We start from the raw sequence: 13,886 nt of genomic DNA on the forward strand, positions 1-13,886 counted from the left end.
TGGAATTCTCCAGGCCAGAATACTGGAGTGGGTAGCCTTTCCCTTCTCCAAGGGATCTTCCCAAACCAGGGATGAAACCCAGGTCTCCCACATTGCAGGTGGATTATTTTCCAGCTGAGCCACAAGGGAAGCCCAAGAATACTGGAGTGGGTAGCCTATCTCTTCTCCAGCAGATCTTCCTGACCCAGGAATCGAACCAGTGTCTCCTGCGTTGCAGGTGGATTCTTTACCAACTGAGCTATCAAGGAAGCCCCTGACCATGTTGGCGATGCCTTAATCTAGATGTACCTCATCAGTCTTGGGGTTTTTCAGGATACAGTATGACTTCTGAGCATGGTTCCCCAAGGTAGCTATTTATCACTCTCAGATGTCTCAGGCAGTAATCCTGGTTCTAGTATATTCCTGAACTGAGAGCTATGGAACAAAGAGAAGTATCCCAGTGTTTCTGGGAGGCAGGCCAATGGACTCTTAGATTCAGGTACAGAGCCCTCTGCGTAGTCTCCTGTGCAGTATCCATTTATCATGGCAAGCTTTTAAAGAAACTTCTCTAGTCAAAAATGTGTACAGCCAGGTCCTAAAATAGGCTATTAGGCTTTACAGAGATTTTCAATTTAGACCCTGACGTGAGTTTATGAGGCATTATTTTTTGTTTGTTTTCCTCACTGGAATGTGTGCCCCAGGAGAGCTAGGAGTTTTGTTTATTTTGTTAACTGTTCTACACCAGAGTTCAGAATAGAGCCCGGTGAACAGAGGGCACTCCATTAGTGCATGGGCTTCCCAGGTGGTGCTGGTGGTAATGCAATGCTTAGTCACTCAGTTGTGTTCAACTCTTTGCGAGCCCATGGACTGTAGCCCACCAGGCCTCCTCTGTCCATGGAATTCTCCAGGCAAGAATACTGGAGTGGGTTGCCATGCCATCCTCATGCTAGTGGTAAAGAACCTGCCTACCGGTGCAGGTAGACATAAAGAGATGTGGGTTCGATCCCTGGGATGGGAAGATCCCCTGGAGGAGGGCACAGAAGCTCACTCCAGTATTCCTGCCAGGAGAATCCCGTGGACAGAGGAGCCTGGCGGACTGCAGTCCCTGGGATTGCTGAGTTGGATAGACTGAAGCAGATTAGTGTGCAAGCATGCACGCATAAATCCATGTGGGGGGAAGTTAGGAAGGAAGGAAAACATCCTCCTTTAGGAGACCTGGCCAACAGCAGAGGCCAGCGTGTGGTTGGTCGTCTTCGCAGTCATATCTTGATTCTTCTTAGCATGTGTTTTTAGAGCATTCCTAACTTTGTGCCTCATTTGCCTTGTTTTCATTGATTTCTGCTGTCTGTCCCTGATACTTTCCTTTGTATGAAAGGTTCAGTTACATAAATTTTGAGCACTATTGCTTGTTGACTGTTGATGTAATTGAGTACCGTCAATGTCTTCGGCAATTGTATCAAATCTTACCTGATTTCACTCTAGGAATGGATGACTCTCCTAATGTGTGCTAGATTGTACATTATTTTTTTGTAAAGCCAGTCTTGTTTAATAGATTGTGTTTATACTGTATTCTTTTTGATGCAATTATAGGTGTTCTCTGCAAGGCTGTGGGAACTTTATAATTATTTCTCATGTGGAAAGGTGATCAAAACTGCCTTCTTTTTCTGTGTTCCAGACTATTGCACTCTTCATTTATTTGGCAGGAAGATTAAATGATGAAGGACCATTTCTGATTCTTTGTCCCTTGTCTGTTTTGAGCAACTGGAAAGAAGAGATGGAGAGGTACAGAGGAGTAGATGTAGTTGAAAATTTTTTTTTACTTTTTTTTCTGGGTACTGTGTGAAATATGATAAAACAACATATTGTCCTAAGCAGTGAGTTTATTTTTTCCAGAAAACTCTGACCTGAGGCAGTGTAGAGAAAGAATGAGGATCAGATGAGGGAGGGAGGGTCCAATGGATGTTTTTGTTGCCTTTTGGCAATTTGAAGGTCAGTACTCGTTTTTAGTAAATTTGCTGAACTGAGGAAGAAACCATCCTTTTCATAGTGATACAGTGACATTTCATAGGAAGTAATGAATGTGGGAAAATATTTTTCTTTTAAGAATTAACACAAGGTCCTTTTAGATGTTCATCTGACCCTTCTCCCTCTTCACATGGGGACTTAGTCACCCTTAGGTTTGTCCATTACTCTAGTTGGGGTTTCAGGGTCTCAGGACTCGTTCTGGCTGCAAAGCATCCTGAGGTCTGTACATCTGCAATCCTTCCATGAAATGTCATTTTCCAGACATGCACCCCTTGTCCGTGGCTCTGTGTTTGTGTTCATTTACCTCTTTTCTTGGATTCAGATTTGCTCCAGGTCTTTCCTGTGTAACATATGCAGGTGACAAGGACAAGAGAGCCTGCCTACAGCAAGACCTGAAGCAGGAGTCACGTTTTCATGTGCTGCTAACTACCTATGAGGTATCTGTTTGTTTTTCTACAGCCAGAACTCTTAACCTGGGACCTTAGAGGTTGTAGAATCCTCTGGAATTATATTTAGTTTTTTTGAGGGCTCATGTTATTCTAGGAGGAAAGTCTGAGGAAAGTCTGTTTTCATTTGATTCTCACAGAGGTCCTGTGAGCAAAGGGAGTGAAAAACTATTGTTAGTTCGATATCTCTCCCTCTTTCTTGGTGGATCAAGGGGGAGGGCTTCCCAAGGAGGCAGCACTTGAGCTGTCTTTTGGGCAATGAGTAGAAGAAGGTAGGATGGGCTGAGGCATCATCTGTTACTAGAGGATGGGAAAGGAAGATGAAGATACTTAGTTCTCGTCTCTGTTCTCGTTCTTCAAGCTAAGAATGTCCAGACTCCTGTAAGCAAGCCCTTCTACGCGTTCATGCCTCCCTTTGTCTGTAAGATGCTGCCACCCAGAGGTTATGCTCGGAACTCTTGTACATAGTCAATGAATGAGACAGCTAAATCCAATAGTTTAGGAGAGTTAATAAAAGACTAGCTTAGTAATGTCAGAAGTATATCAATATCAGCCTTTACAATGCGTTTTCCTTAATTTTCAGATTTGCTTGAAAGATGCATCTTTTCTAAAGTCGTGAGTATGTTGCACTACTTCAGAAATTGTCCTGAATGTGTCATGAGAGTAATGTCTTTCCTTCACATTTTTTCCCCTCGTTTGTCATCTGTGAGTCTTACCGGGTGTGTGGCACGGCAGGAGTCTTACAGTCCAAGCCCGTACTCTTTACTGTGTCTACGTAGATTCCCTGACTTAACCTCTGTGAACTTCAGCTTCTTTATCTGTAAAATGAGGACAGCTGCTGTGAGGATTAAGTGAGATAAGCTGTATGTGGTGGGTGGTTAGTAGATACCAGATTCTTTACATCACAGCTTGTATAGATGCCTGTCAGGACTGCTGTGTGGAAATTCTACTACAACACAGGGGAATTATTTGAGCTTTTTTCTGGAAAAATCCTAAAATAGCCATCAGTGCTATAAAGTTAACTTTTTATTTTTTAAATAATTTTATTTATTATTTTGGCTGTGCCTCGTCTTCATTGCTACACAGGCTTTTTCTTTTCTCTAGTTGTGACAAATAGAAGCTACTCTCTAGTTGCGGTGCACAGACTTCTCACGTGGTGGCCTCTCATCGCGGAGCACGGGCTCAAGAGCTGTGGCGCACGGGCTTAGTTGCTCTGCAGCATGTGGGACCTTCCTGGCCAGGGATCAGACCTGTGTCCCCTTCATTGGCAGGTGGATTCTTTACCACTGAGCCACCAGGAAAGCCCTAAAATTAGCTTTTTAGAGAGGGATTTTTAAGTAAATTTCTTTCCAGTTATTGGCTTACAGGTCTCAAATCAGCTCATAAAGTACAGGCAACTTAGGTGTAACTCTTATACTACCTGGTACTTATACAGTGGTAGGGATGCTGTGTTGCAGTATGTGGTTAAGCCAACACTTACCTTATAAATTAAACAAGAGCTCAGTTTTGGGTGAATAAGAAGATATATTGACAGTTTCATTCTCATAGCATGTGTACTTATGGTTAGGTGGGGTTTGTTTCTTTAATATTCAGGACCTTTACAGAGTGCTTTATCAATAATATAAATGTTATTTCATACCCAGGCTCTTCTGAGTTGGATTTTTATTTTCATCTTATTTTGAAACACTAAAGACTCAGTCACAGATTTCATGACTTCCATGTAGTGTTTTGTTTCATTCATGTTTCATTTAAATACGCGTATTACTTTACTTTTCTTAAAAAAAGGGTACGCTTTCCCTCTCACTTCTTTTTTATTGTCAACATCCAACTTAATATGTATTAAAGATCTCTTCTCTGGAAAGACATTGTTCTGGGAGTTACCAGCAACACCAGGAAAGTAAACCATACGGTGACCCCAAGTGAACATAAAACTCCAGTAGAGTTAATAAGAGGTATAGATATCCATAATATCCATAATATTAGGCAATATATGGAAAGTCTCAAAAGGCAAGAAGATTAGGACATAGATGTTATTGGGTACTTTCCATAAATTATCCTATTGAATCAGCATGAAAACCTTAATAAGTAGGTATCGTCATCCATTTTATAGATGAGAATGGTAAGAGATGAGGTGTGACCCATCCCAGGGCACATTGCTAGTAAATGGCAAAGCAAACCTCCAAACCCACTTTGTTGTAGAGCTTTTTAAAAGAGAACTTTCTGAAGTATTTAAATGCACTGGAGTTTTAGATTTTCAGTAGAAATATAATCTTTCTATATGAGATTATTATCTTAAATCCATTCGAAGTGAATTCAAGAAACTAAGTAGTAAAGGGACATTTATAATGTTTACTCATTATGACCCCTAAGAACACAGTTGTGTTCTTTTGATGTATTTGGCAGGGTTATACTTTGTATGACTGTACTGCATACTGAGAACAGCCTGAAAGTGTAATGCAATCTCAGCCCTAAAGAGGCTTATTAGGGAGGGTTGAGACTGTGCATGTAACAATATGAAAAATAGGAAAGTTTTTTGATAATAAACATAAAATCTTTGGATCAAGAGGATTAGAAACTACTTTTCCCACTCTCCATTCAGTCCTGGAATTCCCTCCACCCCTTCCTCTCCAGGGAGCATCCCTTGGCATGTCCTTTAGAGAGTAATTTGACAACCTTCTGTTACTGAGCCCAAATTCACCTCCTTACAGTCTGATTCATTAAACATGCTTTTTACTGGTTGCTTTTATATGTAAAAACCTGAATATTGAGACTTCCTTGGTGGTCCAGTGGTTAAGAACAACCCATGCCTCCATTGCAGGGCCATGGGTTTGATCCCTGGTTGGGGAACTGAGATCTCACATGCCACACTGTGTGGCAAAATGAATTAAAAGAATAGAAATTAAAGAAAAAAAATCTGAGTATACAGCTCTTAATACCATAATAATACTGTAATGATCTTAACAGATTAATACCTAATCTAAGTTGAATGGTCATTTAAACAGGAGCCAGGCACTGTCCTGTAGCCCCTTGAAAAGGGCTCACACCCTTGTCATGCTGTGACCAGCGTCCAAGATCAGCTGGACTCTTACTCCTCATGATCCTTCAGTGCAACTCCTGCTACCCGGCAGGAGTGACCCTGATTCCTGCACCCTCTCTTGGACCCAGTTCTTCCCTCTACCTGCACCACTCAGTAGGTGAATGGGCCTAAGTGTCTGTCTCTGTACCCATTTTCTGGATTTTCTCTGTGGCCTCAGAGGAAGAAGGCTTCCTCCTCTTTTAAGGTCAACCTCTGCTCAAGATCTTCCTCTAATATTTGAGGGATTTTAATTTCCATATATCTTTCCAGTGTTCTGCTTTACTTGTACGTACATTTAGTTGTTTTTAATATGTAAGTATGTATGTATTTTTGATCGTGTCAGGGTCTTGGTTGCAGCCCTCTGGATCTCTCATTGTGGTGTGCTGGTGCATGGGCTTATTGTTGCGATGTGCAGGCTTCTCTCTAGGTGTGGCTCACAGGCTTCAGAGCGTGTAGGCTCTAATTTGTGGCCCTTGGGGTCTCTATTTGAGATGCACAGGCTCAGTAGTTGTGGACCATGGACTTAGTTGTCCTGCAGCATGTGGGATCTTAGTTCCCCGCCCAGGGATTAAACCTGCATTGGAAGCTGGATTCTTAACCACTGAAACACTAGGGGAAGTCCTGTACATTTAGTTTTTTAAGTATAAGAATAATGTAATGGGATTACAGAATGTTTACAAATGAGATAAGAGCCTCATAACTTCCACTTTATTATCTTTTGCATGGTTTTTATTATATATATATTATATAAATATATAATATTTATATGTTTTTTAGTTATATAGGCCTTTTAAATTATAACATATTTATCATTTAAAATGCTGTGTTTCATCACCCATTATTGGACCTGTTATTATTTTCAGGTTTTTTGCTGTTTTAAATAATGCAGCTTTGAACATAGTAATACATACATATTTTAAATTTTTTTGTGGGCTAAACAGCTTCCCAGGAGTATATACAGAGGATATCTTCTTGGAAATTTGTGGTCATAACTATTATGCTACCAAAGGGCACTGGCATAGCCACCAGTGACTTCTACATTAACAGTGCCAGTGATGTATCTTCTTGTTGTAACATTTGATCTGTTCACCACATCCCCATTTTTTATAATTTATTTATTTATTGGTTGCACTGGGTATTCCTTGCTGCTGCTAAGTTGCTAAGTCACGTCAGTCGTGGCCGACTCTGTGCGACCCCATAGACAGCAGCCCACTGGGCTCCCCCATCCCTGGGATTCTCCAGGCAAGAACACTGGAGTGGGTTGCCATTTCCTTCTCCAGTGAATGAAAGTGAAAAGTGAAAGTGAAGTCGCTTAGTCGTGTCTGACTCTTCACGACCGCATGGACTGTAGCCTACCAGGCTCCTCTGTCCGTGGGATTTCCCAGGCAAGAGTACTGGAGTGCAGTGCCATTGCCTTCTCTGATTCCTTGCTGCTTGACAGCTTTCTCTAGTAGCAGCGAGCAGGAGCTACTCTTCAGTGCAGGGCACAGGCTTCTCATTGCAGTGGCTTCTCTTGTTGCAGAGCGCAGGCTCTAGGCACATGGACTTCAGAAATTGTGACTTGTGCGCACTAGAGTGTGGGCTCAATAGTTGTGGTGCAGGAGCTTAGTTGTTCTGCAGCATATGGGATCTTCCCAGACCAGGGATTGAACCTGTGTTCCCTGCATTGGCAGGCAGATTCTTTTCCACTGTACCACCTGGGAAGTCTGCCATGTCCCCATTTTAAAATCACACTTTTTTTTTTAGCTAACGTGACATCATTGTGTCTTGATTTTTCTTCTGGGTCTGTATCTTAGTTCTGCCTCATACTAACTTTATGACCTTAACTGAGCTTTAGTATCAGTCTTTTTTATCAGTATTTTTTATATTAGTAAAAAGGGCACAATAATGTCTACTCATTTTATTTTTGGGGGTTAAATAACATACCTAAAGCTCCAAACTTTAGGTATGTTAAAGTGGCACATAGTAAATGGTTGTGTTTCCTTCTGCTTTCTGTCTCCAGCGCCTCTTTTCTACCTTCAATGCATAGAACTTTTCCATCTCAGAAAATAAAATCCCTTAATTTTACTACATTATCCAGATATTGCCTGATGTACTTGGTCGGCTCTTGGAGAAGGCAATTTGGGTGTGTTTCTAACAGAATGGGCTTGATATTGGTCTTCCCAGAAAGAGTCTTAGTTTTGTAGTAAGACTTTTGGGTGTGAGATATGTGTTTGAGTTATATAAAACTGAAAACATGGATGTTCCCCTTACAGCTTCCCTTGGAGTGTTCTTGTTGTGGATGAAGCTCACAGGTTGAAAAACCAAAGCTCCTTGCTGCATAAGACTCTTTCAGAGGTAAACTCATAGGATGCTTTTAGTTTGTATATCACTCCCTTTTAAAAAATGTTAGTATTAGTTTGGTCCTGTATAGAGCCAATTAAATTGACACATTTTTTTCAGTGAGATTTCTGCAGGGTTCAGTGAACATTTTATGGTGACAGAAGTAATGCTTAACATGTCCTAGTTTCTCTTGTCTTTTACATAGGAGATAATGTTTATTAAAAATCTGGTTGTCAAATGAATAGGACTCTACCCCAGGATAATACATTGTATTTTTGGAAATGCTTCAACTGTCTTTTTGATTTTCAGTTTCTTTAAAAATAATCTTAATGTAGTTTTTCTGTCTGCAATAACAAACATATCTGACATATTTATTGTACCACTCCCCCATTTACCTGTTTAAAAAATTTGACAATTCAGAGTCATGAACAGACTAATTTCATGCCATTGAATATTCCCTTCAGTCTCACCTGTCTCTGTCATACTTTTTTGAGTATGAAACCTTTGATCTTACTCCATTCAGTTCTCTGGCATCATTCTGGCAAAGCAGATGAGAAATGTCATTGTAGCCTTACATTTGCCCTCTTTTCTGAGGAACCAGTTGAAGAGCTTATGAGTATGAAGTGCCCTTCTTGTTGCTGACCTAGTAAAGACTTATTAATTCCTGTGACCTGGTGTGCAAATTTCTGGGATTGTCATTGACTTTTGGTCCCTTTTCCTATAATAGATAATTAATGAATTTAGAGGTCATTTGGAGGAAAGTCTTAGATCTGAATTCTTTATTTACTGGTTAAAAGTTAACAGTTTTTAGTGTTTAAATGCAGATATGGCCACTATTATTATTATTACCCCGATCTCAAAGATTGCTGTCCCCTAGTAGGGCCCCCTCTGCTCTGTGGTGTCCTTTGCCTTCTTTTTAAGGACTCTTTAATACTGTCTCTTTTCCAAAAGATTGTCATATCCAGCACCTAAGAGACTCTAAGATACTGCTTCATCAGCTGCTATGCCAGTTTATTGATTTATAGTGGGAAAAGAGAAGCAGGAAAGGAAGTAAACACAGTAAAGGAAGCCTGTGTTTGGAGTGGGGAAGCTAAAGTCTATTGCTGGCTCCAGAGCCTTTTCTTCTTCTTGGTAAGGAAACAGGCTCAGAGGAGATTGTTTTATGTTTTCTGAGTATCCTTTTTAGGTGAGGTTTGAACTGCAGACAGCTAGTTGGTCAGGAAAAAAACACGTTTATTGATTGGGCTGAGAGGCGGGGAGAAGGGTACTGCCTTTTATTTTCTCCTCTTCCAAATACTGTTTTCAGCTTGTTTGTAAAATTTGGAAGAAACCTAAATGTCAATATAGGAATTGATTATACTGTACAATTTGTGGTATACCCAAACAGTATATTTACAGAGTAAGGCTGCCATGAAAAATTATGTAGAAGAATATTTAATAATGTAGGAAATATTTGCAAAATATTTTATACAAAAAAGTTTCCAAAATTTTAAATATAAGCAGAGATTGTCTCTAGGCTTCTTTTTCCCGATTATAACTTTTGATGCTGAATGAACCCTGCTTTGAATTAAAATGTTAATCCATGTGATAGTGTAATTTCATTTTAGTGATTGACAACCTTGGTTATCCTTGTTGACTTCATATTTTTTGGCCATTTTAGTTCTTTGAGCATATTGTAAAAATGTGATTTGGTTATTGGAAACATTCGTTGTTAACCATTTCCCATACTTGAAATATTGTGAATACGTTGCACTATAAGCAGCACGAGTGGGTGGGCATTGATTACACAATTTAAAAAGAAACAAACCAAGTGAAAGTGCTCCCCCAAAAGATTTTGAAAACAGTTTTCATTGATTGTATCATTTCATTTATCACCTTTGATATCTTCTTATGACCCCCTCCCAAATCAAATTATAGAAACACAAGAGGAAAAGTAAAAGCCACCAATAATCCTATTCCACTGTGTATGTTAACATTTGGTATATATGCTGCCACGTTCTTTACAGCGCATGTGTACACCCAAACCTAAATGTATATATGTGTGCATGCTAAGTTGTTTCAGTCGTGTCTGACTCTTTGCGACCCCATGGACTGTAGCCCTCCAGACTCCTCTGTCCATGAGAGTCTCCAGGCAAGAATACTGGAATGGGTTGCCATTTCCTTCTCCAATATTGTTAAAAAAATAAAAATATATTAAATACCAGAATTCAGTGTGTGTATGTGTGTATATATATATATATATATATGCATATATACGCACATAATGTATTTCCATGTTATATATATATATATATATATATACACACACACGTACAGCATATAGCTTTCTCTTTGTACTGTATTATTTAACTCAAGTAGTATAAGGTCTTTTTATGTTAGCTAAGAGATTGTCCTTTGCTTGACCTAACAACTGTTGTTACTGTTTTTCCTAACCTTTTACTTCATTAGTCTGTTATTCATGGGGTTCTTATTCCTCTGCTCAAAATTGAACAAGTGTCTTTCCATTTTGGGTGGTATATAGTCCAGAAACGTCCAGAATTCTTGTTGTCTTACATTGGCTACACGTGTTAAGTTTTACGAAAGGATGTTTTTAAAAAATATATCTTCTTTCTTATAGTGGTGGGTCCTGCTGCTGTAGTTTTGGGCTTCTCAAACTGCATGAGTATATGCTGTGTGCTTGAATTTCCACATAGGTTGCATAACAGTAACCATTTTGAATACTCATCGATACTTTAGGGTTCACAAAGTGATTTTACTTTATAAATGGTATCTCCTTCACAAGATTATTATCCCCTTCTTATAGTTGAAACTGAAGAGGTATTATTTCCTACATCAAACAGTTATATACATTTAGAATCTGAGCTTTCTGATTTCATGTCCCTGAATTCATTTCATTGAATCATGCCTCTCTGTGTTAAGGTTGTGATGGGTCACTCAGTCTTGCTTTCCAGCGTTACAGATTTTCATTTTATTCATTTGTATATTTGAGTTCTCAGTTGTCTTCAGCCTCCTGTTGACTGGAACACCCATCCAGAACAGCCTCCAGGAGCTCTACTCACTCCTCAGTTTTGTGGAGCCTGATCTCTTTTCCAAGGAGCAGGTGGAAGATTTTGTTCAGCGTTACCAGGACATTGAGAAAGAGTCTGAGTCAGGCAAGTTCCCTTCTTACAAATCATGCCCAAGAGGTCTGGGCCCAGCAACTTCCCTAGGGCATAAGGGTTACAGATAGAAAAGAAGGAGAATCTATAACCGGAGAACCCCTTCTGAGGAAGTAAAGAGCCTCACAAAGATAAGGTGCTGTCAGAGCCCTCCTGTTGTTCCCAGTGCCTGCTGTTCGTGATTCTCCTATTTGTTTGTCACATGACTCTATAATTGTGCTTATTTGGGTCATTATCAGAAGAAATAGTGTCTGCTGGTTTGCAGACTTTTTTTTCCAACGTATAATTTCTGTGAAGACTTGGATAACTTCCTATGGTACTTCTTGAGGCAGAGAAATATGTGGGTGCCGTATGTCATTCAGGGCTCCATAGCACTAGTGTTTCTTTTAACACTTTTATCAGTACATAAGAACCAAAAGTCTGGGCTGGATGGTGTTGGAAGTAAAGGAGGAAGCCATTCTGGTTTGTACAATGGTCATTTGTAGTTTTCTTCTCATACCTTTGCTCCTCTGCCTCTTAAAATTGTCTATCTATGTGATATTATCCCAGGCTCATTATTCAAAATAATTGATAGGCATGCCAACTAGTGGGTCTGTACGTACTAGCTGAGGAGGAGTTGGAAAGGCTTCTCACAGCAGAAATCTCCATTCCACAGATTGAATTTTACCTGGGGAACCTGCTCGGATTGTTCCCATGTTTAAGGTTGCTGTATAAAATATTCCAAGTCAAATATTACACAGGACATACTGATCTTCAACAAATTATTTGTTCATCAAATTCAAATTCAAATTTAACTTTTATTTTTATTTTTTGTTTCTGGCAATCCTGCATGCAGTGTAATTCTAGTTTAGGCTAGTTTTTAAAAGTTTCTGACAGCTCAGGAAGGAAAAAGGGTATGGAAGTCAAAGAACTAAGTGTGAGTACTAGCACCTTTATCAACCAGCTGTGTGACTTTGGATAAGGGATTTGACTTCTCTGAACTTCACTTAGTTTTACAAATAGGGACAATGTTACCACCTTGCCTACATTTCTGAGCTGTTATGCTGATCAAATGCAAAAGTATCCTGGAAAAAGAATAGTTCTATGCAAATGAGATTATTAAAAGAAACAGAAGAAGTTGGAAAGAAGAATCCAAGGAAGGACGAAATACTGTGAAGAATTACCTTGCTGGCCTAGAAGGCAGAATTGGTATGAAAATGAGAAACAAAAGTAAACTGTTGTATGTTCTCTAATAGTTCATTGCCTTGGTTTTGCTTTTGTCCCACTCTAATTGTGTGTGTGTTTTCTTTCCTTGTACAGCAAGTGAACTATACAAACTCTTACAGCCATTTCTGCTGAGACGAGTAAAGGCTGAGGTAGCCACAGAGCTTCCCAGGAAGACGGAAGTAGTGATATACCATGGCATGTCAGCACTGCAGAAAAAATACTACAAGGCCATTTTGATGAAAGACCTAGGTAATCAGAGGGTACTTGTCCATTTAGAAACTAATGAGAATGTGATTTTCATGCACTTTATAATCACACTCAGTTTGTATAGCAAGAAAATGGGATGGGATTTTTTATTCTGAGTAGTAGTCAGGTCAACTAGAGTGAGACTGGCAGAGTACCTTTTCCAGTCAAAGTATAACTCTGACTTTGTTGTTTGTTGACTTTGTGAGATTTCCTTCCCATCCCCCCACTCCTGGTTTTCCTTAAGGGCTTCCCCTGGTGGCTCAGATGATAAAGAGTCTACCTGCAATGCAGGAAACCTGGGTTCGTTTCCAGGATTGGGAAGATCCCCTGGAGAAGGGAATGGCAACCCACTCCAGTATTCTTGCTGAGAGAGTTTCATGGTCAGAGGAGCTTGGCAGGCTACAATAGGGTCACAAAGAGTTGGACACGACTGAGCAGCTAACACTTTTACTTTTCTGTCTTAAAACAAGGTGATGGTTAAGAAAACTTCTTATCAGTGTGCTGTTCTTAATGCACTTCAGTGAAATTTGGGAGATACAGATTTGAAAGATACATTATTGAAATGAGTAAGGTTATGTATGGAAACTTGCAGGGTTTTTTGTTGTTGTTCAGTAATCCATCTCTCTCTCTCTCTTTAAAATTTCAGATGCATTTGAAAATGAGATGGCGAAGAAAGTTAAACTTCAGAATGTCCTGTCCCAGCTTCGGAAGTGTGTGGATCACCCATATTTGTTTGACGGTGAGGCAGTGCCCTTTTTTCTCAGCATTACTTTTTTTGTCATTTTATGGCCAACCTCATAGAAAAGTTCTTAAAAAGATTTGCCTATATTTACTATCTATTTTTCCCCATTTTCTCTTGTTAATTTTTTATGTTGATTATCTAATGTATTGTTCATATTCAGATTTCTTCAGTTTTAAACGTCCCTTATTACTTTTTCTTTTATCTTTTTAAAGTAAATTTATTTTTATTTTAGATACAGTGGGAAAACACAGGAGAATTTTAATCAGGGGAGTGATAGGATCTGATCTGCATTTTGTTATAATTTTGAGCTATGGACACTTTAAAAAGAAACAATAGCAAAAACAAAAACAAACACTACAACCCCAAAACCGCAGGCCCAGAAATGATAGCATATCCATTCCCCCATCCCCTCCCAGCATGAACACCTCCTCCCTCTGCTAGAAGGAGAGTGACATGTTTATCCTCAAGGTCAGAAACTGGAGAATGAGAGAATTCTATGTAAGCTGACCTCGGTAAGAGTTGGATACGACTGAGCGGCTGAGCACATGAACAGACCTTGTTAAACATAATTTTCATTTTACTCAGCCTCCTCACATACTGTAGTTCCTTTTCCACAACTGCTTCTCTTTGTTCAGTATAATTGTTGTTCGTTGTTCAGTCACTATGTCGTATCCCGTTCTTTGTGA

General features: G+C 39.5%; 1 protein-coding gene across 5 annotated transcripts in view; it reads left to right on the forward strand.

Annotated features, from left to right (window-relative positions):
- CHD1L (chromodomain helicase DNA binding protein 1 like) overlaps window positions 1-13,886 on the forward strand; it is a 65,587-nt gene that overhangs the window by 20,292 nt on the left and 31,409 nt on the right. For 3 of the 5 annotated variants that reach the window (XR_015160867.1, XM_086392213.1, XM_086392215.1), the window contains exons 1-3: window positions 11,997-12,194; window positions 12,306-12,461; window positions 13,105-13,197. Coding sequence is in view for 2 of the 5 variants with exons in the window: in XM_086392213.1 (XP_086248339.1) it covers window positions 12,410-12,461; window positions 13,105-13,197 (145 nt within the window). In the remaining 3 variants the exon portion in view is untranslated. Of the gene's footprint in view, window positions 1-1,654; window positions 1,762-2,326; window positions 2,442-3,033; window positions 3,066-7,781; window positions 7,864-10,837; window positions 11,001-11,996; window positions 12,195-12,305; window positions 12,462-13,104; window positions 13,198-13,886 lie in introns of those variants that run through there. The other 2 variants (XM_086392217.1, XM_086392216.1) reach the window with 2 other exon arrangements.

This window comes from Bos grunniens, chromosome 3 (assembly GCF_055505025.1).
Source record: "Bos grunniens cultivar Pamir isolate PY7600 chromosome 3, Bosgru_T2T1.0, whole genome shotgun sequence".
Lineage (NCBI taxonomy): Eukaryota > Metazoa > Chordata > Mammalia > Artiodactyla > Bovidae > Bos > Bos grunniens.